Source organism: Giraffa tippelskirchi, chromosome 13, assembly GCF_054371585.1.
Source record: "Giraffa tippelskirchi isolate mGirTip1 chromosome 13, T2T-mGirTip1v1.2.pri, whole genome shotgun sequence".
NCBI classification, from domain to species: Eukaryota; Metazoa; Chordata; class Mammalia; order Artiodactyla; family Giraffidae; genus Giraffa; species Giraffa tippelskirchi.
Window position 1 is genome coordinate 22,659,335 of NC_137287.1, and position 25,080 is coordinate 22,684,414.

General features: G+C 37.3%; 1 protein-coding gene and 1 long non-coding RNA gene across 12 annotated transcripts in view; one reads left to right on the plus strand and one right to left on the minus strand.

The window, feature by feature from the left end:
* Positions 1–25,080, minus strand: part of LOC145531644 (phospholipid-transporting ATPase ABCA3-like) — a 234,321-nt gene that overhangs the window by 192,791 nt on the left and 16,450 nt on the right. For 5 of the 11 annotated variants that reach the window (XR_014072623.1, XR_014072621.1, XM_081554589.1 and 2 more), the window contains exons 2-3: positions 11,123–11,209; positions 10,521–10,776 (exon numbers count right to left, since the gene is read on the minus strand). Coding sequence is in view for 8 of the 11 variants with exons in the window: in XM_081554589.1 (XP_081410715.1) it covers positions 10,521–10,776; positions 11,123–11,182 (316 nt within the window). In the remaining 3 variants the exon portion in view is untranslated. Of the gene's footprint in view, positions 1–10,520; positions 10,799–11,093; positions 11,210–25,080 lie in introns of those variants that run through there. The other 6 variants (XR_014072622.1, XM_081554590.1, XM_081554587.1 and 3 more) reach the window with 3 other exon arrangements.
* On the plus strand, positions 813–2,346 carry LOC145531658 (uncharacterized). The gene is made up of 2 exons (XR_014072633.1): positions 813–1,654; positions 1,927–2,346. It is a non-coding gene; the product is annotated as an uncharacterized LOC145531658 (long non-coding RNA).

Sequence of the window (25,080 nt, forward strand, 5' to 3'; positions counted from 1 at the left end):
TAAAAAAAACATTTGAATCGGTTCTATTGAGATGGATGAAACTGGAGCCCATAATACAGAGTGAAGTAAGCCAGAAAGAAAAACACCAATACAGTATACTAATGCATATATATGGAATTTGAAAAATGGTAACGATAACCCTATATGCGAGACAGAATAAGAGACACAGATGCATAGAACAGTCTTATGGACTCTGAGGGAGAAGGTGAGGGTAGGACGTTCTGGGAGAATAGCATTGAAACATGTATATTATCATATGTGAAACAGAACACCATTCCATGTTTGATGCATGAGACAAATGCTCAGGGCTGGGGCAATGGGATGACCCAGAGGGATGGGATGGGGAGGGAGGTGGGAGGGGGGTCCAGGATGGGGAACACATGTAAACCCATGGCTGATTCATGTCAATGTATGGCAAAAACTACTATAATATTGTAAAGTAAAAAAAATAATAAAAATAAAAAAAATAAAGTCTTTGATAGCCTCTATATCAAGAAACATAAATAGCATGTTGAGAAATAAGTTTTAAAAAATTTGTATCCAAGTTCAAGGATTTAAAGAAAGCCACATTGTGAAAATGTAAAAATTGACATATAGAGCCAAGGCAACTCGAATAAAATTCCAAATAGAATTTTTATGTAACGTTAGAAGCTGATTCTTAAACTTGTATAGAAATACAAGGGTGAAAAACAAGGTGAGAAGGCTTCCCCTACAGGTTATCAGAACATGATAAAATTACAGGGATTAAGATAGTATCAGACTGACACTGGATATACAAATAGACCAATGCTGCTGCTGCTGCTGCTAAGTTGCTTCAGTCGTGTCCGACTCTGTGCGACCCCATACACGGCAGCCCACCAGGCTCCGTCGTCCCTTGGATTCTCCAGACAAGAATACTTAGAACTCATAAATACATTCATGAATATACAGAAAATTAATTTATGATAAAAGTGGAAATACACAGTAGTAGGTAGAGAGTAGTCTCTTCCATTAAAAAGTAAGAAGTCAAATGAATATCCAAATAGGAATAAATGAAATCTCATATCATTAAAAAAAAAAAAGTTCCTTATATATTGTAGATATCTATGCAAAACAAAAAAAATCCCTGCAATAGCCATGTCAGGGAGGGTAAGTTTTCCAAACAGAACACAAAGAACAATAAACTCAAAAGAGAAGATTGATATATTAGGCTGTTTAAAATTAAGAATTGCTATAAAGTGGCACCAGTGGTAGAAAACTGGCTTGCCAATGCAGGAGACGTAAGAGATGTAGGTTTGATCTCTGGGTCAGAAAGATTCCCTGGAGGAGGGCATGGCAACCCAATCCAGTATTCCCAATCCAGTCCTAAATATTCATTGGAAGCACTGATGCTGAAGCTGAAACTCCAATACTTTGGCTGCCTGATGCGAAGAACTGACTCATTGGAAAAGACCCTAATGCTGGGAAAGACTGAAGGCAGGAGAAGGGGATGACAGAGGATGAGATGGTTGGATGGCATCACTGACTTGATGGACATGAGTTTGAACAAGCTCTGGGAGTTGGTGATGGGCAGGAAAGCCTGGCATGCTGCAGTCCATAGGATCGCAAAGAGCTGGACAAGACTGGAGCAATTGAACTAAACTGAACTGATTCTTTTCCATTATTGTATATCACAGTATGCTGCTGCTGCTGCTAAGTTGCTTCAGTCATGTCCGACTCTGTGCGACCCCATAGACAGAAGCCCACCAGGCTCCCCCATCCCTGGGATTCTCCAGGCAAGAACACTGGAGTGGGTTGCCATTTCCTTCTCCAATGCATGAAAGTGAAAAGTGAAAGTGAAGTTGCTCAGTCGTGTCCGACTCTTAGCGACCCCATGGACTGCAGCCTACCAGGCTCCTCCGTCCATGGGATTTTCCAGGCAAGAGTACTGGAGTGGGGATATCACAGTATACTGAATATATTTTCCTGAGCTATATGGTAGGTCCTTATTCATTTTACATTCTATATATACTAGTTTGCATCTGCTAATCCCAAATTCCCAATCCTTCCATCTTCCACCCTCCTCCCTCTTGGCAATGACAAGTCTGTTCTCTGTTTGTGAGTCTGTTTTGGTTTCCTAGATGTATTTCTTTGTGTTGTGTTTTAGATTCCACATATTATAGCATATGGTATTTGTCTTTCTCTCTCTGACTTACTTCTCTTAGTATGATAAGGTCTAAGTCCACCTATGTTGCTTCAAATGACATTATTTCGTTCTTTTTTAAGACTAACTTTGCATTATATATGTATATATATAATGACATGTGGATAATGACATATATAATGTCATATAATATATATATGACATCTTCACCCATACATATGTCAATGAACACTTAGTTTGTTTCCTCTTGGTTACTGTAAATAGTGCTACAATGAACATATGGGTGCCTGTGGCTTTTCAAATTATAGTTTTGTCTGGGTATATGCTACCAGGAGTGGAGTTGCCTACCATATGGAAACTCTGTTTTTAGTTTTTTCAGGAACCTCCATACTGTTTTCCATACTGGCTGAACCAATTTACATTTCTACCAACAGTATAAGAGAGTTTCTTTTTGTTCACAACTTCACCAATATTTATTATTTGTAGACTTTTAAATAATGTCCATTCTGACAATTGTGAGATGATAACACATTATAGTTTTGATTTGCATTCCTCTAATAATTAGCAATGTTCTGAGCATCTTTTCATGGGCTTTTAGGCCATTTGTATGTTTCCCTTGGAGAAATGTCTATTTAGATCTTCTCCCCATTTTTTGATTGACTTTTGATTTTTTGTTGTTGAATTGTATGAGCTATTAGTATATTTTGGAAATTAAGGCTTTGTCAGTTGCATTATTTGCAAACATTTCTTCCCAGCCTTTACATTTTGTTTATGATTTCCTTTGCTGTACAAAAGTTTGTAAGTTTGATTAGGTTCCATTCGTTTATTTTTGCTTTTATTTTTATTGCCTTGGGAGACTGACCTGAGAAAATATTGGTATACTTTATGTCATTTGCCTACATTCTCTTCTAGGAGTTTTATGGTGTCCTCTTACATTTAATTTTTTAAATCATTTTGAGTTTATTTTTGTGTATGGTGTGAGGATGTGTTGTAACTTCTTTGATTTACATGTGGCTGTCCAGCTTTTCCAACACCACTTGCTGAAGACAATGTCTTCTCCTTGTTGTATATTCTACCTCCTTTGTCAAGGATTAATTGTCCATAGGTGTGTGAGTTTATTTTTCTCTATTCTGTTCCAGTGATCCATAGTCTATGTTTTGGTCAATACTATGCTGTTTTCCGGAGAAGGCAATGGCACCCCACTCCAGTACTCTTGCCTGGAAAATCCCATGGACAGAGGAGCCTGGTAGGCTGCAGTCCATGGGATCGCTAAGAGTCGGACATGACTGAGCGACTTCACTTTCACTTTTCACTTTCATGCACTGGAGAAGGAAATGGCAACCCACTCCAGTGTTCTTGCCTGGAGAATCCCTGGGACGGGGAAGCCTAGTGGGCTGCCGTCTATGGGGTCGCACAGAGTCGGACACTACTGAAGCGACTTAGCAGCAGCAGCAGCAGCAGCAGCAGCATGCTGTTTTCATTACTTTAGCTTTGCAGTATTGTCTGATGACTGGAAGGGTTATGCCTCCTGCTTTGCTCTTTTCCCTCAAGATTGCATTGGTAATTCTCAGTCTGTTATGTTTCCATTTAAATTTTAAAATAATTTGTTCTAGTTCTGTGGGTAATTTGATAAGGATCACATTAAATCCATAGATTGCTTTGGGTAGTATGCCCATTTTAACAAGATTAATTCTTCCAATCCAAGAGTGTGGGATATCTTTCCCTTTCTTTCAATTATCTTCAGTTTCCTTTATTAATGTTTCATAGTTATCAGCATATAAATCTTTTACCTCCTTGGTCAGTATTTTTTATGTGATTTTAAGGGAATTGTTTATTTACACTTGCTTTTCCTAACTTTTTTGAGAATTTTTGCATATGTATTCATCAAATATAATATATTGGCCTGTAATTTTCTTTTATGCTAGTGTCTTTATCAGGTTTTGCTATCAGGGTGATGGTGTCTTCATAGAATGTCTTTGGAACCATTCCTTCCTCTTCAATCTTTTGGAAGAGTTCAAGAATGATTGGTATAAGTACTTCCTTGTATGTTTGGTAGAATTCTCCTGAAAGACATCTGACCCCTGACTTTTGTTTGGAGGGACCTTTTTTTTAAGAGTACTATTTTACTTCTAGAGATTGATCTGTTATCAGCTTCTTTTATTGATTTCATTTTGGTGGGTTGTATGTTTCTTAGAAGTTGTCCATTTCTTCTAGGTTGTAAAATTTGTTTGTTGTATAATTGCTCATAAAATTCTCTTATGGTTTTCTGTAATTCTGTGGCATCAGTTGTGATCTCTCTTCTTTCATTTCTTATTTTGTTTATTTGGGTCTTTTCTCTTTCCTTCTTGATGAGCCTGGACAGAGGTTTGTCAACTTTGTTTACTCTTCAAAGAACCAGCTCTTGCTTTTACTGACTTTTTTTAATCTCCATTTTATTTCTTTCCTCTCTAATTTTATTATCTCGTTCCTTCTGCTGACTTTAGGTTTTATTTGTTCTTTTTCTAATTATTTAAGGTGGTGAGTTAGGTTATTTATTTGAGTTTTTTCTTGTTTCTTAAAGAAAGACTGTATTGCTATGAACTTTTGCTGTAAGAACTGTTTGGCTGCATCCCATGGACATTGTATGGTTGAGTTTTCATTGTCATTTGCTTCAGGTATTTATTAATTTCCTTTTTTATTTCCTAGATGGCCCATTAGTTTTTTAGTAGCATGTTGTTAAGTCTCCATGTAACTGTTTATTCTCATTTCTTTTCCTGTGGTTGATATGCTAGTTTCTGCTGTTGTGACCAGAAAATATGCTCAAAAAATTTTTATACTTACAAATTTTTTTGCCCTAGTATGTTGGCAATCCTAGAAACTGTTTCACAAGCACTTGAAAGGAATGTGTAGTCTGCTTTTTTTTTTTTGGATGTAATGTCCTATAGATATCAAGACTAACTATTCTATTGTATCATTTCGAATCTTTGTTGCCTTATGGATCTGTCCATTGATGTGAGTGAGGTGTTAAAGTCTCCTACTATTATTGTATTCTCATCAATTTCTTCCTTCATGTCTGTTTTATGTATTTGGGTGCTTCTACATTAGGTGCACATATGTTGACAAGTGTAATATCCTCTCCTTGTATTAATCCTTTTACCATTATTTAGTGTCCTTCTTTTTCTATCGTTTCAAAGTTCATTTTGTCTGATTATGAGTATTGCAAACCCTGCTTTCTTGCTGTTTCCATGAATATCTTTTTCCATCCCCTTATTTTCAATCTATGCGTGTCCTTTGCCCTAAAGTGGGTCTATTGTGGGCAACATATTGTAGTCTCTTGGGTTTTTTTTTTTTTTTATCCAATCTGCCACTCTCTGTCTTTTGATTGGAGCATTTAGTCCACTGACTTTTAAAGTAATAATTGATAGATATGTATTTGTTGTATTTATTGAGTTTCCCTCATAGCTCAGTAGGTAAAGAGTCTGACTGCAATGCAGGAGACCTGGGTTCGATCCCTGGATCGGGAAGATCCCCTGGAGAAGGAAATGGCAACCCACCACACTATTCTTGCCTGGAGCATCCTGTGGACAGAGGAGTCTGGCAGGCTACAGGTCTATGGGGTCACAAGAGTCGGACATGACTGAGTGACTAAGCACATAGCAGCATGTGTTTATTACTATTTTAAGCTTTGTTTTTCCATTGATTTTATATTTCTTCTTATATCTTTCTTTTTTGTTTTTCCTTTTATGTTTTGGTGATTTTCTTTTGTATTAGGCTTACTTTCTCTTCTTTTTGGTTTTTATGAATCTATTGTATGCTTTTGATTTGTGGTTAAGGGTAGCTTTTTCAAGTATATTAAACTTTTCCTACATCTACTTGCTTTACACTGGTAGTCACATAGGCTCAAAGATATTCTAGGGGGAAAATAATCTACATTTCCTTACTCTCTTCCCCCACATTTTATGATTTTGATATCCTCTTTTACATCTTCATGTCCATCCTTTTGCTGTTCCTGTGGTTATTTTTGCTCATTATTGCTTCTATATAAATGTTTTCATTTTTAAATCTATATACGGGCTTATTTCAGGGCTTCCCTAGTAGTTCAGATGGTAAAGAATCTGCCTGCAAAGCAGAAACTTGGGTTCAATCCTTGGGTTGGGAAAACCTCCTGGAGAAGGAAATGGTAACTCACTCCAGTATTCTTGCCTGGAGAATTCCATGGACAGAGAAGCCTGGCAGGCTATATCCATGGGGTTGCAAAGAGTCAGACACAACGGAGCAACTAACACTTTCACTATGTACTGGCTTATTTAAGTGATTTACTTCCCAAGTATGATTTCCTCTTTCTTATAGGTTCTTATTTCTTTTTTATTTAGAGAAGACTAAATAAAAACTAAACCTTCCTTCTTCAGGTTTGGGAAGCTTTCAGCCATAATTTCTTCAAATATATTTTCAATCCTCCTTTTCTTTTTCTTCTGTGGTTCCTATTATGTGTAGATTGGCACACTATGTACTATCCCATAAGTCTCTTGTAATATTTTCATTCTTTTCAAAATTTGATTTTTTTGTCTGCTGTTCTGACTGGGTGATTTCCATTATTGTATCTTCCAGATGACTTATGCATTCTTCTGCATTATTCATTCTGCTATTCATTGCCTTTAGCTCAGCTTTCATCTTGGTGAATGAGTTCTCTAATTTTTCTTGTTTCCTTTTTATAGTTTCTATTTCCTTTTTATAGTAATCTGCATTTCTTAATTCCTTCAGAATTTTTATTATCTCCTTTTTGAACTCAGTGTCTATTAGACTAGAGAGGTCTATTGTTTTAAAGAGGTCTATTGTTCTTCCTTTCAGAGGAGTTCTCTTGATCTTTTAATTGGGAGTGGTTCCTCTGCCTCTTCATTTTACTTATACTTCTCTTGCTCAATGAGTTTAGGAGAAACAATTATCTACTGTGGTCTTTTTTTTTTTTTTTATAAATTTATTTATTTTAGTTGGGGGCTAATTACTTTACAATATTGTAATAGTTTTTGCCATACATTGACATGAATCAGCCATGGGTTTACATGTGTTCCCCTTCCCGGACCCCCCACCCACCTCCCTCCCCATCCCATCCTTCTGTGGTCTTAGAGGGCTATTTTTATGTAGGAGTCCCTCTGCATAACCTGTGTGGATTTAACCATTTTTGGTGTGAGAATTATTTTTAGTGTAGCTGTCTGCCACCTCTTTCTTCAGTGTGTGCTGGCCATTATCCTCCTGATAGAAAGTGTGACTGACGTTGTGGTGACTAGAGCCTACACTGGATACTGATCAGGTTGTCTTCTTTTACTCTGTGGTTGTCACTGCCCTGTCAAGGTTGGTTCTGTTCCCTAGTTGTTGGAGTAGAAGCCCCCGGATTCATTTCTGAGCTGTTTCTGCAGTATGAGGTATCCTGGATTAGGGCTCTCGCACTAGGATAGAACCACTGAGTATTCTGCCAGGGCCGTTCACTGGATGAGTATACTCTGTTGTGTCACCTGTCACCCATTGTGTGGGCTCACAAAGTGCACTGTTTCTGGCACTGCCCTTGACCCCATCTCAACCTTTGGAATGATGGCAATCAGCCCTGGTGTCCCTCACGTGTTGTTTTCACAAGGGCATCAATGCAGATAGGCTGAAGGCAGGTTCTAAGACCGCAGAAGTCATGCACCTAGACTTGCTTGTGGCAGCTATGCAGCCAGCCCAGACTCGATCCTGATCCTGCCCCCATATGTATGTGCCCACAAATATATAGCTGCTAAGGCCAGACCCATTGTATCCATAGGCACACCCATTGTCCATTCAGATGTCCTACAGATGCTGAATTTACAAACTGGTGATGGGCAGATATGTAAATCTGAAACTTGCACAGCTGTGGGGAGAGATTTCAGCCAAGCTTCCTAGGTCCCACTGCCCCTGCAGCTCAGCTGTGGTTTCAGCCTTGCCTCTGCAGTGGGCAAACCACGGAAGTCTATTCCCAGAGCCCGCCAAGGAGGTGGCTGGGGCGTGGGAGCCCAGAGCCCATAAAGACCAGGGCCAGCACACGGAGAAAGAAGCTGCACTGGCAACCCTACTCCTTCCGTCAAGCACCACTTAACAATGGCTTGTTGACCAGGCTTCTATAGTAGGCCCTCAAACACCCCTGGTTGCTGCCTTACCACACTCCAGATCCTTTTGGCTGTCTCTGTGGAGCCAATAGAAATCCTCTCCCTGGGTCTGTCCTGTAAACACCAAGTTCAGCACCCAGCCCTTGTCTGTACCATGGACGTGTGTCTCAAGCTGAAGAGTTCAGGACAATGGCACAACCCATCTGTTCTGGTCTCTCTCTACTCTGCCCACCTACCACAGGCTGGTTCTTGTGCTCTCCTCTGAGACTCTGATGCTCCCTTTCTGTCCCAGCTGATCTCCTCACCAGTGAGGGGGCTTCCCTTGGTATGGGAATCTTTCCAGTTTTTCAGCCCCCTTTCAGGGGCATAGGTCCTTCATCGCTGTATGTGGGCTTTCTCCGGTTGTGGTGAGCAGGGGCTACTTTCTGGTTGTAATGTGTGGGCTTCTCTTGTTGCAGTGGCTCCTCTTATTGTGGAGCATGGGCTCAAGGTTACATGGACTTCAGTAGTTGCAGTGCATGAACTCAGCAGTTGTGGCTTGCAGGCTCTAGGCAAACCAGGGATCAAACCCATGTTGCCTGCATTGGCAGGCAAATTCTTAACCACTGGACCACCAGGGAAGTCTGGTAGATGTATTTTTATTCTATCTGTGGCATGAGGTGAGCTCCATGTCCTTCTACTCCACCATCTTGATTGGAGCCCCTAGTAAGGTGTTTTTCTTAAGTTATGATTCTTCAAAATAGCAGTAAAAACTGAATGCGGACGTTTTCCAAATAAAGACTTTTACATCTATCTTCTTATAGTCATTAGGCTATTTTGCTAAGGAGTTAGTTCAACTGAGAATAAAAGAATGTATCAGAAATCATCAGGAGGAGGAAAGTTTCTCAGCTTCCTTTCTTTTAAGTTACCAGTTTATAATGAGACATTTATTAAGCTATGCCACCATGTACCTTCAACCCATCAGATCTCTACCCCAATCTTCAGCAACACTCTCTCATGATGGCCTCAATATGACTAAATGACAATGTGTCTTAAACTTTTTCAGTGACGGACCCATAATAGGAAAGGATGAGAAGTAGCAACTTGTTCTCTGTCCTCTACCTCCACAAACAGGGGTAACTTGAAAGGTAAACTAAACCAGCCCATCATAAGCACTAAAGTTCTTTGGAGAGTCATGGTTTATATTTTAAAAATTGATGGGAATTTCACATTAAGTTACATAAATGTAACACTTTAATTTTTAAAGATGGTCACTTAGATGACAAAGTATATAGCATCTACCATTCCTTCCCATCTGAAAACCCTTAAAATGAAAAAAATATGTATAATTTTAAAAACATATAACAGGATAAATCCATGAACACACATATGTAAAAGCACGAGACAAGACTGGAGGGATTCTTATCAAATTTCTGACAGCATTTTTAACAGTGGGGGACAAAGAAGAGAAACTGGGTGCAGAGTAAGGAGAGTGTAAGGACACAAGATGGAGAAGGCAATGGCACCCCACTCCAGTACTCTTGCCTGGACAATCCCATGGATGGAGGAGCCTGGTAGGCTACAGCCCATGGGGTCACAAAGAGTCGGACACGACTGAGAGACTCACTTTCACTTTTCCCTTTCATGCACTGGTGAAGGAAATGGCAACCCACTCCAGTGTTCTTGCCTGGAGAATCCAATGGACGGAGGAGCCTGGTAGGCTGTGGTCCATGGGGTCGCTAAGAGTCAGACACGACTGAGCGTCTTCACTTTCACTTTTCACTTTCTTGCATTGGAGAAGGAAATGGCAACCACTCCAGTGTTCTTGCCTGGAGAATCCCAGGGATGGGGGACCCTGATGGGCTGCCATCTATGGGGTCGCACAGAGGCGGACACAACTGCAGCGACTTAGCAACAGCAACAAGGACATAAGAATTGTGTAAGTTTTCTATAATTCTACATTGTTTTAATTTTCTCTCTAAACACAATCCTATATCACACAAGTAATATATTTAACAAAATGTAAAATCAGTGACCTCAAGTAAAGTTTATGCATCCAGGAAAAAACTACCAAATTCATTGTGAGGCTTTGTGCCCTTTTGACATACTCAGGAACTTACCCTAATTTAAGAAGTACAATCAGAAACAAAGAAGATTTCTAATTATATAACTTGTCATCTAATTCTAAATAGTATATTTTGTTTAGGTGTGTTTGATATTTTCTGACAAAGTTCATAACATTATATTTGAGATTACATGCCTTCTCTACAACAAATTGATAATTATTCTACAAAAATATTTTAAACATCGCAATTTCTAACCTGTAAGGTTGGCATTTAAATCGTCTTTCACTTTCTCAGCAATACTTTTTACCACATCACTTCCAGAAGGCACATAAACCAATTCATATTCTTTTTTCTTATTAGTGAGGAAAGTGGGACGTTCATTCAAGGGAAAAGACTGGAAAAAAATAGCTTTTGTAAATTCCCTTCTGGAATATTTGCGCAGAAGCAAAATCAATGTACAGAACAGCACTGTCATGGAAATTTCCACAATTAAAGCACCCATCTTCCGTTTCTACAAGAGAAACAAAATCACACTAATTAACTTTAGAGTATTATATGTGTGTATGTGTGTATTTACACTCGTGTACATACATGTATACAATACATATATATATCATTCCACTTCATTCTACAAAATGAATGGTTCTCTGGATTGTCTTTTTCACCCTTTTCTCATTTCACTATTGATTTTATTGGTTTACCCTATCGATATTCTTCAGATTTAGAAATCTACCTTCAGTCATGGAATGAAAGGGGAAAAATACCCATAAACTGAAATGAAATGAAGGAATTATTAAAATTTTTCTTTTCAAATTCATTAGCCTTTACAGCCATTTCTCAAAGATACCTCCACTTACCTTTAATATGAAATTTTTCCAGAGGAGGACGGCAAACTGGTTAAGCCGCAAGCTATCCATTTTATCACAAAGAATGAAAGTTCAACACTAAAAAAGAAGAAATTTTTAAAATTTAGATTACCTGCCAAAATGTTAAGTTTACTCAAGTAAAATGATTACCTTACTGTTCTACTCTTTTCATCAATCTTGAAAGATGACCTTTTAAAAAGCTTGAAATAAATACTTGTCTGTTCTTGTTTTATATTAATTCATGAAACTCACACCTAATGATCTTCGAATATGTATGAAAATATTAGACAATAGAGATGCAAAGATCAGTAAGTTGCAACTCCATGTTCACAAAGAAAAATGTAAACTGTAAACGCAAAATATCAGTTATTAAAGGAGGGGGAATGAAATGAAAGAGTAGCATTGCTATACATACACTATTACATATAAAATAGATAGCTAGTGGGAGGCTGCTGTATAGCACAGGGAGCTCAGCTTGATGCTCTGTGATGGCCTAGAGGGGTGGGATGGGAGGGTGGGTTTGGAGGGAGGTTCAAAAAGGAGGGGATACACACACACACACACACACACACACACACATTATATACATGTAGCTGATTCGCTTTGTTGTATAGCAGAAACTAACACTACATTGTAAATCAATAATATTCCAATTAAAAAAACCAAAATATCAATTATTATTTTGACAGATTCTGCGAGAAACTCTCAAAAAATATAATGTTGAATGTTTACTGTTTATTTAATACATTCTTTGTGCCTTGTTCTATATTAAGCATTATATGTTTTTAAAACAGTCATGATTTTTTCCTCATGGTGTGGATAGTAGAGCATAGTAATTAAAAATCTGAGATCAGAAGTTAGGCTTCTTGAGTTCAAATCCTAGCTTTGATCAAAATTATTAACCTATGTCTGCTTATCACAAATAAAATCAGAAAAATTATAGTACTTATTTTATAAGGTTTTTCCCTTGGTGCCATTTGCTACCATGGCAGGGGTAACTAAAAAGCTATGAACTTTTAATTATCATAAAATATACATAATATAAAATGTACCATTTTAGGTGTACACTTCAATGGCAGCAATCACATTCACACTGTGGTACAACCATCATAACCTAGTATTTCATAATCTCTAGTACTTCATATAACTGGAAACCCTTATCTGTGATAGTGACCTTTGTGACTGACTTATTTCACTTAGCATAAAGTGTCTTCAAAGTTCATTCATATTGCAGTATGTAAGAATTTCCTTCCTATGCAGTAATTTTAACAGCCTCATTGGACTATCAAAGTCAGAATTTACTTCAAGAAAAATAAAGATGTGCTGTGTGTTACACTAATACTAAGAGGTGTTTTAAGTTCCCTCACTTTGAGTGAACCAGAAAGAGTAGCCAGGGGATATAAAGACCAAAACCAGAATTGGTACTTCTGAACTTTCAGTGGCAGGCAAACAAGGAAGTGAGTGATTTCTGGCCAGAAGACAAAAAATAAGAGTGTCTCGGAGAAACTGAAGGTACTATGGAGATAGAGGAACAGGAGGAGCTCAGACTTGATCAGAGCATAAGTGATTCTCATCCTAGTTACTGTGCCAATCACTTTCATTACTGAACCATACAGACTCTGCCCAGGTCCCAGAAGGATCCAAAGAGAACAAAAGAATCTTTTAAAACTTCTTTGACATTGCAACCACAGGCGACAGAAGTGGTTTGGAATTTGTGGCTTAAACCTAACCAAGAAGGGTTGCCAGATAAAAGAGAGGATGCCCAGTTAAATTTGAATTTCAGATAAATAACATTTTTTTTGTTTGGGATATACTTATACTAAAACATTATTCATACTTTATCTAATATTCAAATTTAATTGAGCATTCTGTATTTTACTTGTTAAATCTGCCAACTCTAAAACCAGGTCAATTGCTTACTAAACAGAAGTACTGAGATTTTCCGTGGAATTTTAAATAGGACCTGGATTCTCATAGTTTAATACACAAAATATCCAGAATATAATCCAAAATTATACAGCTCACAATAAAATACAAAATCTCATTTTGCATAGGAAAAGATAATAAATGGATACCAATGATGACATGGCACAGATGTTTCAGTTATCTGAAAAAGACTTTAAAGCAGCTACTATTAAAATATTTAAGAGAGCAATTGCAGACTTGAAGCAACATTTAAAATAGAAAGCATTAGGAAACAAATGAAAGATATAAAGAAAAATCAAAGACAAATTTTAGAACCCAAAGTAATCAAAATAAAACACTCACTGGATAAACTCAATGGCAGAATGAAGATGACAGAGGAAAGAGTCAGTGAACTTGAAGATAGATCACTAGAAATTATCTAGTATGAAGAAAATGAGGGGGGTAGAAAAAATTAATAGAGCCTCAGATGTACATGAAATAACAAAAATAAAGCCTAGCATATTACTCATCAGAATTTCAGAAGACAGAAAAGTGTGATGTTGAAAACACATTTAAAGATATAATGGTTGAAAAGTTCCAAACGTGGCAAAAGATACAAACTGACATTACAAGAAGCTGAGCAAACCTTAAACAAGATAAACCAAAGAAATTTATGTCTAGATACATCATAATCATGTGATCAAAACTAAAACTCTCTTAAAAAAGACAGAGGAAAACAACACATTATCTATAAGGAGACATAAATTTGAAAAACAGCAGATTGCCATCAGAAACTGGGGGAACTAGCAGGAAAAAACCAACATTTTTAAAGTTCTGAAAAAAAAAAAAGGTTTTTAACCTGGAATTGGATATTCAGCAAAGAAATCCTTCAGAAACACAAGTTTGAAATAGACATTCACAGAAGAAGGAAAACTGAATGATTCCACTGATAGCTGGTCTAATCTACAAGAATTATTATAGGAAGCTCTTCAGAGAGAAGAGAAACGATAACAAGGAAACTTGGAACGTAAGAAATGAAAAAATAAAGCAACAGAAATGGTAAGCATCTGGACAAATAAAAAATATTATTCTTGACCTCTTGCATTCTTTAGAAGGATATAATATGGACTAATGAAGTTTACAATAAATTAAAATGTAATATGAGAAAACTATAGTATAAGGGGGAAAGGAGTAAGAGGACCTACGTGCTGTGCTGTGCTCAGTTGCTAAGTTGTGTTGGACTCTTTGCAACCCCGTGGACTACAGCCTGCCAGGCTCCTCTATCCATGGGATTTTCCAGGCAGTAATAATAGAGTAGGACTTATATGATAATTACATTTCTGTATTTCAATTGAAGTGCTAAAATGTTAGTTCTAAATAGACTACGGGTTAAGATTATATTTTGTAATTTCTAGTGCAACAATTTAAAAATGTGTAAAATCACAATGGGTAAATTGCAACAGAAAGGAAACGAGATAGTAAATTAATTCCACATGAAGAAATAAAGAACACCAGTAAAAGTTAAATTTTAAATATAAAGCAGTATTAATGGCCTGCAACTCATTTTTCCTATATGATTTAAGAAAGCCACATTAAAAACTTATAAAATTCCATGTTGATTTCACAAACAATGCAAGTCTTGAAAATAAATTTAAGGGAAAGAGAGGTAAGTATGAGCAAATCTTTGTATACTCTTGAAATTGTTGGTACTAATTAAAACTGGATTATTCTAGATCAAGACATTGGTTATAATTCACAAGACAACCACTAAGAAAATTACATATATATATATATATATATATATATAAAAAACGCAAATAAAGAAAGAAGTTAAAATGGTACATTAGAATATATCTTCCGAAAAAGAGATCAATAACAAAAGGATGTAGGTAACAAAAATAAGATAAGACATAAAGAATACAAACAGCAAAATGGAAGAAGTCTTTCTTTATTGTTAACTACATAAAATGTAAATGAATTAAACTCTCTAATTAAAAAGCAGCACCTGGCATAATATATATAACTGTTTGAGTCAACTATACATAGTATACAAGAGAGTCACTTTAGGCCCCAAAACAAAAGGAAGTTGGTTAAAGAACAGAAAAATATATTCCATGCAAATAGTATCAAAAGAAGAGCTGGGATAACTGTATTAATATCAGACAAAATAGACTTTAAAAATTATTAAGAGACAAAGAAGGACACCATATAATGATAAAAGAAATGATTCAAGAAGATATAACAACAATTCATAAGCATATATGAATCTAAAAACAGAGGCCTCAACATATATGAAGCAAAAACTGACAAAATTAGGTGACAAATAAAAATAGAAATAAAAAAAGTTCAAAAACAATCATTGGAGACTTCAATACTTCTCTTTCAATAACAAATAGGAAAACTAGAAGATTAACAAGGAATGGAAGTTAATGAACACCATAAAGCAGCTACACCTAATATTGTTCTATATAGAACAATTTAGCCAACAATGACAAAATAGACATTCTTCTCAAGTGCACATGAAACATTCTCTAGGATAGACCATTAGGCCACAAAACAAGTCTCAATAAATTTTAAGAGACTAAAATCATACAAAGTATTTTCTATGACAAAGTAATTTCAATGAAATGAAATTAGAAACCAGAAGGAATTCAAATTCCAGCATCACAAGGAAATTTGAAAAATTCACAAATATGTGGAAATTAAATGCTGTGCTGTGCTCAGTTGTATCCAACTCTTTGTGACCCCATAGATTGTAGGTCACCTGGCTCCTCTGTCCATGGGATTTTCCAGTCAAGAATACTGGAGTGGGTTGCCATTTCCTACTCCAGGGGATGTTCCTGACACAGGAATCGAACCCACATCTTTTGTGTCTCCTGCATTGGCAGGCAGATTCTTTACCACTGAACCACCTGGAAAGCCTCAGAAATTAAATAACGCACTCTTAAACAACCAATGAGTCACAGAAGAAATCACAAAAGAAATTAGAAAACAATTTGAAATAAAGGAAAACAACAATAGCATGTACTACAACTTAAGGCATGCAGTGAAATCAGTTTAGCTATAAACTCCTACATTTCAAATCAATAATGATTTCAAGTCAATAACCTACACTTCTACTTTAAGAGACTATAAAGAGAAGAGCAAAATAAAACTACAGATAACAAAAGGAAATAACAAATATTGCACCAGAAATTAAATAGAGAACATAGAGACAATATAATTTTTTTAAACCCTTGGTTCCTTTGAAAGATCAACAAAATTCACGTCAATGTACGGAAAAACCACTACAATATTGTAAAGTAATTAGCCTCCAATTAAAATAAATAAATTTTAAAAAACTGAAAAAAATAAAGCTTAAGGTGTTAGGAATGTACACAACTAAAAAAAAAAAAAGATCAACAAAAGTAACAAACTATCTTGACTAACCAAAATAAGAAAGAAGACTCAAATTACTAAAATTGGGAAAGAAAGAAAAGACAATTACTACAAATCTTATGGAAATTTAAAAAAATTTAAGAGAATACTATGAACGATTGTGAGCCAACAAATTTGATAACCTAGATAAAATGACTAACTCCTAGAAACAACCAACCAAACAAACAAATTCAAGGATAAAGATCTAAATGTAAGACCAGATACTATAAAACTCTTAAAGGAAAACATAGAACACTCTCTGACATAAATCACAGCAAGATCTTTTTGGATCCACCTCCGATAGAAATGAAAATAAATACAAATGATAACTAATTAAACCTAAAAGCTTTTGCACATTAAAGAAAAACATAAACAAAATGAAAAGACAACCCACAGAATGGGAAAAAATATTTGCAAATGAAGCAACGATAAGGGATTAATCTCTAAAACATACAAACAGCTCATGAAGCTCAATATAAAAAACAAAACAAAACATGGATGGAAGATCTACATAGACATTTCTCCAAAGAAGATATACAGATGGCCAAAAAGCATGTGAAAATATGCTCAGCATCACTAATAATTAGAGAAATGCAAATCAAAACTACAATTCTCACACAAGTCAGAACGGCCATCATCAATATCTACAAACAATAAATGCTGGAGAGGATGTGGAGAAAAGGGAACCCTCTGACACTGTTGGTGGAAATATAAATTGGTACAGCCACTACCGAGAATAGTACAGAGGTTTCTGAAGAAAATAAATAGAGCTACCATAATCCCAGCAATCCCACTACTGGGCATACAACCATAGAAAATCTTAATTAGGAAAGATGCATGCACCACAGTGTTCATTGCATGACTATTTACAATAGCCAGGACATGAAAACAACCTTAATGTCCATCAACAGAGGAACACTGATAAAGAAGACGTGGTACATACGTATAATGAAATATTACTCAGCCATTTAAAAGAACAAAATAATGCCATTTGCAGCAATATAGGCAAAGACAAATATCATATGATATCACATGATATTGCTTAAATGTGGTGCACTGGAGAAGGGAACGGCAAACCACTTCAGTATTCTTGCCTTGAGAATCCCATGAACAGTATGAAAAGGCAAAAAGATAGGACACTGAAAGATGAACTCCCCAGGTTGGTAGGTGCCCAATATGCTACTGGAGATCAGTGGAGAAATAACTCCAGGAAGAATGAAGAGACAGAGCCAAAGCAAAAACAACACCCAGCTGTGGATGTGACTGATGATGAAAGCAAGGTCCAATGCTGTAAAGAACAATATTGCATAGGAACCTGGAATGTTAGGTCCACGAATCAAGACAAATTGGAATTGCTCAAACAGGAGATGGCAAAAGTGAATGTCACCATTTTGTGAATCAGTGAACTAAAATGGACTGGAATGGGTGAATTTAACTCAGATGACCATTATATCTACTACCGTGGGCAAGAATCCCTTAGAAGAAATGGAGTAGCCATCATGGTCAACAAAAGAGTCCAAAACGCAGTACTTGGATGCAGTCTCAAAAACGACAGAATGATCTCTGTTTGTTTCCAAGGAAAACCATTCAACATCACAGTAATAAAGTCTATGCCCTGACCAGTAATGCTGAAGAAGCTGAAGTTGAACGGTTCTATGAAGACCTACAAGACCTTCTAGAATTAACAACCAAAAAAGATGTCCTTTTCATTATAGGGGACTGGAATACAAAAGTAGGAAGTCAAGAAACACCTGCAGTAACAGGCAAATTTGGCCTTGGACTACAGAATGAAGCAGGACAAAGGCTAACAGAGTTTTGCCAGGAGAATGCACTGGTCATAGCAAACACCCTCTTCCAACACAAGAGAAGAATCTACACATGGACATCACCAGATAGTCAACACCAAAATCAGACTGACTATATTATTTGCAGCCAAAGATGGAGAAGCTCTATACAGTCAGCAAAAACAAGACTGGGAGCTGACTGTGGCTCAGACCATGAACTCCTTATTGCTAAATTCAAACTTAAATTGAAGAAAGTGGAGAAAACCACTAGACCATTCAGGTATGACCTAAATCAAATCCCTTACAATTATACAGTAGAAGCGAGAAATAGAGTTAAGGGACTAGATCTGATAGACAGAGTGCCTGATGAACTATGGATGGAGGTTGGTGACATTGTACAGGAGACAGGGATCAAGACCATCCCCAAGAAAAAGAAATGCAAAAAAGCAAAATGGCTGTCTGAGGAGGCCTTACAAATAGCTGTGAAAAGAAGAGAAGCGAAAAGCAAAGGAGAAAAGGAAAGATATACCCATTTGAATGCAGAGTTCCAAAGAATAGCAAGCAGAGATAAGAAAGCCTTCCTCAGTGATGAGTGCAAAGAAATAGAGGAAAATGACAGAATGGGAAAGACTAGAGATCGCTTGAAGAAAATTAGAGATACCAACGGAACACTTCTTATGCAAAGATGGGCTCAATAAAGGACAGAAATGGTATGGACCTAAACACAAACAGAAGATATTAAGAAGAGGTGGCAAGAATACACAGGAGAACTATACAAAAAAGATCTTCATGACCCAGATAATCTCGATGGTGTGATCACTCACCTAGAGCCAGACACCCTAGAATGTGAAGTCAAGTGGACTTTAGGAAGCATCACTACAAATAAAGCTAGTGGAGGTGACAGAATTCCAGTTGAGCTTTTCAAATCCTGAAAGATGATGCTGTGAAAGTGCTGCACCCAATATGCCAGCAAATTTGGAAAACTCAGCAGTGGCCACAGGACTGGAAAAAGTCAGTTTTCATTCCAATCCCAAAGAAAGGCAATGCCAAAGTTTGCTCAAACTACCACACAATTGCATTCATCTCACACACTAGTAAAGTAATGCTCATCTCCAAGCCAGGCTTCAGCAATATGTGAACCATGAACTTCCAGATGTTCAAGCTGGTTTTGCAAAAGGCAGAGGAACCAGAGATCAAATTGCCAATATCCACTGGATCATCGAAAAAGCAAGAGAGTTCCAGAAAAATATCTATTTCTTCTTTATTGACTATGCCAAAGCCTTTTACTGTGTGGATCACCACAAACTGGAAAATTCTGAAAGAGATGAAAATACCAGACCACCTGATCTACCTCCAGAGAAATCTGTATGCAGGTCAGGGAACAACAGTTAGAACTGGACATGGAACAACAGACTGGTTCCTAATAGGAAAAGGAGTACATCAAGGCTGTATATTGTCATGCTGCTTATTTAACTTATATGCAGAGTACATCATGAGAAACGCTGGGCTGGATGAAGCACAAGCTGGAATCAAGATTGCCGGGAGAAATATCAATAACCTCAGATATGCAGATGACACCACCCTTATGGCAGAAAGCAAAGAAGAACTAAAGAGCCTCTTGATGAAAGTGAAATAGGAGAGTGAGAAATTTGGCTTAAAACTCAACATTCAGAAAACTAAGATCATGGCTTCCAGTCCCATCACTTCATGGCAAATAGGTGGGGAAACAGGGGAAACAGTGGCAGACTTTATTTTTGGGGCTCCAAAATCACTGCTGATGGTGATTGCAGCCATGAAATTAAAAGATGCTTACTCCTTGGAAGAAAAGCTGTGACCAATCTAGACAGCATATTAAAAAGCAGAGACATTACTTTGACAACAAAGGTCTGTCTAGTTAAGGCTATGGTTTTTCCAGTAGTCACATATAGATGTGAGAGTTGTACTATAAAGAAAGCTGAGTGCCAGAGAATTGATGCTTTTGAACTGTGGTGTTGGAGAAGACTCTTGAGAGTCCCTTGGACTGCAAGGAGATCCAACCAGTCCACCCTAAAGGAAATCGGTCCTGAATATTCATTGGAAAGACTGATGTTGAAGCTGAAACTCCAATACTTTAGCCACCTGATGTGAAGAGCTGACTTTTTTGAAAATACCCTGATGCTGGGAAAGATTAATGGCAGGAGAAGAAGGGGACAACGGAGGATGAGATGGTTGGATGGCATCACTGACTCAATGGACATGAGTTTGAGTGAACTCTGGGAGTTGGTGATGGACAGGGAGGCCTTGCATGCTGCAGTCCATGAGGTCGCAAAGAGTCGGACATGACTAAGCAACTGAACTGAACTGACATGTGGAACCAAAAAATGGTACAAATGAACATTTTTACAAAACAGAAATAATAGTTGCAGATATGGAAAACAAGCTTATGGTTACCAAGGGGAAAGGGGGGAGGCAATAAATTGGGAGATTGGGATTGACATATACACATTACTATATATAAAATTGATAACTAATAAGAACCTACTGTATAGCACAGGTAACTCTCTTCAATGCTCTGCAATTACCTATATGGGGAAAGAGTCTAAAAAAGAGTAGGTGTATATACAACTGATTCACTTTGCTGTACAGCAGAAACCTACACAACATTGTAAATCAACTACACTCCATCCAATAAAAATTAATTTTAAAAAAGAGGATACTATAAACAACTGTGAGACAACAAATTTGATAACCTACATGAAGTGACAAACTCCTAGAAACCAAGTCAACTCAAGAACAAGTAGAAAATATGAATGACTTATAATAAGAGATTGCATCTGTAATCAAAACCCTGCCAGCAAAGAAAATGCCAGAGTCAGATGGCCTTAATGTAGACTTCTATTAATGTCTAAAGAATAATTTACACAAATCCAAGTAGTGGTGAAAGTGCGCATCCTTGCCTTGTTCCTGACTTTAGGGGAAATGCTTTCAATTTTTCACCATTGAGGATAATGTTTGCTGTGGGTTTGTCATATATAGCTTTTATTATGTTGAGATATGTTCCTTCTATTCCTGCTTTCTGGGGGGTTTTTATCATAAATGGATGCTGAATTTTGTCAAAGGCTTTTTCTGCATCTATTGAGATAACCATATGGTTTTTTTCTTTCAATTTGTTAATGTGGTGTATTACATTGATTGATTTGCGGATGTTAAAAAAACCTTGCATTCCTGGGATAAAGCCCACTTGGTCATGATGTATGATCTTTTTAATATGATGTTGGATTCTGTTTGCTAGAATTTTATTAAGGATTTTTGCATCTATGTTCATCAGTGATATTGGCCTGTAGTTTTCCTTTTTTGTGACATCTTTGTCTGGTTTTGGAATTAGGGTGATGGTGGCCTCATAGAATGAGTTTGGAAGTTTACCATCTTCTGCAATTTTCTGGAAGAGTTTGAGTAGGACAGGTGTTAGCTCTTCTCTAAATTTTTGGTAGAATTCCGCTGTGAAGCCGTCTGGTCCTGGGCTTTTGTTTGCTGGAAGATTTCTGATTACAGTTTCGATTTCCGTGCTTGTGATGGGTCTGTTAAGATCTTCTATTTCTTCATGGTTCAGTTTTGGAAAGTTATACTTTTCTAAGAATTTGTCCATTTCTTCCAAGTTGTCCATTTTATTGGCATATAGCTGTTGGTAGTAGTCTCTTATGATCCTTTGTATTTCTGTGGAGTCTGTTGTGATCTCTCCATTTTCATTTCTAATTTTGTTGATCTGATTCTTCTCCCTTTGTTTCTTGATGAGTCTGGCTAATGGCTTATCAATTTTGTTTATCTTCTCGAAAAACCAGCTTTTAGTTTTGTTGATTTTTGCTATGGTCTCTTTTGTTTCTTTTGCATTTATTTCTGCCCTAATTTTTAAGATTTTTTTCCTTCTACTGACCCTGGGGTTTTTCATTTCTTCCTTCTCTAGTTGCTTTAGGTGTAGAGTTAGTTGATTTTATTTGATTTTTTTCTTGTTTCTTGAGGTACGCCTGTATTGCTATGAACCTTCCCCTTAGTATTGCTTTTACAGTGTCCCATAGGTTTTGGGTTGTTGTGTTTTCATTTTCATTCGTTTCTATGCATAATTTTATTTCTTTTTTGATTTCTTCTGTGATTTGTTGGTTATTCAGAAGCGTGTTGTTTAGCCTCCATATGTTGGAACTTTTAATAGTTTTTTTCCTGTAATTGAGATCTAATCTTACTGCATTGTGGTCAGAGAAGATGGCTGGGATGATTTCAATTTTTTTGAATTTACCAAGGCTAGATTTATGGCCCAGGATGTGATCTATCCTGGAGAAAGTTCCATGTGCACTTGAGAAAAAGGTAAAATTGATTGTTTTGGGGTGGAAACTCCTGTAAATATCAATTAAATCTGTCTATTGTATCATTTAAAGTTTGTGTTTCCTTGTTAATTTTCTGTTTAGTTGATCTATCCATATGCGTGAGTGGAGTATTAAAGTCTCCCACTATTATTGTGTTATTGTTAATTTCCCCTTTCATACTTGTTAGTATTTGCCTTATATATTGTGGTGCTCCTATGTTGGGTGCATATATATTTATGATTGTTACGTCTTCTTCTTGGATTGATCCTTTGATCTTTATGTAGTGTCCTTCTTTGTCCCTTTTCACATCCTTTATTTTAAAGTCTATTTTATCTGAAATGAGTATTGCGACTCCTGCTTTCTTTTGGTCTCCGTTTGCATGGAATATGTTTTTCCATCCTTTCACTTTCAGCCTGTGTGTGTCTCTAGTTTTGAGGTGGGTCTCTTGTAGACAGCATATATAGGGGTCTTGTTTTTGTATCCATTCAGCAACCCTTTGTCTTTTGGTTGGGGCATTCAACCCATTTACATTTAAGGTAATTATTGATAAGTATGATTCCGTTGCCATTTACTTTGTTGTTTTGAGTTCGTGTTGAAACATCCTTTCTGTGTTTCCTGTTTAGAGAAGATCCTTTAGCATTTGCTGGAGAGCTGGTTTGGTGGTGCTGAATTCCCTCAGCTCTTGCTTGTCTGTAAAGCTTTTGAATTCTCCTTCATATCTGAATGAGATCCTTGCTGGGTACAGTAATCTGGGTTGTAGATTATTCTCTTTCATTACTTTAAGTATGTCCTGCCATTCCCTTCTAGCCTGAAGGGTTTCTATTGAAAGATCAGCTGTTATCCTTATGGGGACCCCCTTGTGTGTTATTTGTTGTTTTTCCCTTGCTGCTTTTAATATTTGTTCTTTGTGTTTGATCTTTGTTAATTTGATTAATATGTGTCTTGGGGTGTTTCGCCTTGGGTTTATCCTGTTTGGAACTCTCTGGGTTTCTTGGACTTCTGTGACTATTTCTTTCCTCAATTTAGGGAAATTCTCAACTATTATCTCCTCGAGTATTTTTTCATGGCCTTTCCTTTTATCTTCTTCTTCTGGGACTCCTATGATTCGAATGTTGGGGCGTTTCATATTGTCCCAGAGGTCCCGGAGGTTTTCCTCATTTCTTTTGATTCTTTTTTCTTTTTTCCTCTCTGCTTCGTTTATTTCCATCATTCTATCTTCTACCTCACTTATCCTATCTTCTGCCTCCGTTATTCTGCTGTTGGTTCCCTCCAGAGTGTCTTTTATCTCCTTTATTTCATTATTCATTCTATATTGATTCCTTTTTATTTCTTCTAAGTCCTTGATAAACATTTCTTGCATCTTCTCAATCTTTGTCTCCAGGCTATTTATCTGTAACTCCATTTTGCTTTCAAGATTTTGGATCATTTTTATTATCCTTATTCTAAATTCTTTTTCAGATAGGTTCCCTATCTCCTCCTCTTTTGTTTGGCTTTGTGGGCATTTCTCATTTTCCTTTACTTGTTGAGTATTTCTCTGCCTTTTCATCTTGTTTAGATTGCTGTGTTAGGCGTGGCCCTTCTGTATTCTGGTAGTATGAAGTTCCTCTTTGTTGTGGAGGTTCCTCACTGCGGTTGGGGTTGGACAGGTGGCTTGTCAAGGCTTCCTGGTTGGGGGAGCTTGTGTCGGTGTTCTGGTGGGTGGAGCTGGATTTCTGCTCTCTAGAGTGTAATGGAGTGACCAGTATTAATTTTTGAGATGTCTATGGATTTGGTGTGCCTCTGGGCAGCCTGTATATTGATGCTCAGGTCTATGTTCCTGCGTTGCTGGAGAATTTGCGTGGTATGTCTTGCTCTGGAACTTATTGTCTCTTGGGTGGAGCTTGGTTTCAGTGAATTTATGGAGGCTATTGGATGGTCTCTTATTAATTAATGTTTCCCCTGGCTCTCAGTCTTATTCTTGCAGTAGCCTCAAGACTTCTCCTTCCATACAGCCTCAATAATAAAACTTTTAGGTTAATGGTGAAAAGATTCTCCACAGTGAGGGATACCCAGAAAGGTTCACTGAGTTACATGGAGAGATGAGGTGGGGGGGGTGGGTTGAGGTGACCAGGAGGGGAAGAGGGGAATTCAAATGTGGAGAGAGCAATCTAGCCAGTAAGCACTTCCCTCTGTGCTTTCCACAGTTTGGAACCCTCAGAGTGATTCACAGAGATACATAGAGAGGGGAGAGGAAGGTAACAGAGGTGAGCATGAGTAGAAAGGGAGGAATCAAGAGGGGAGAGAGAGATCTGGGCAGTATCCTGTTCCTGAAGTGTTCTCCGGTACCCAGAACACCCTCAGAGATTCACAGAATTGGGTTGAGAAGAGAAGGAGGAGGGTGAGAGATAGAGGTTCCCTGAGGGAGAAGAAAGAGCATCAATAGGGGGAGAGAGTGATCAGGCCAGTGATCACACTCCTGAGTAAAAATGGGTCCTAAAGATTGGGTTCTTAAATGTACAAAGTTGATATC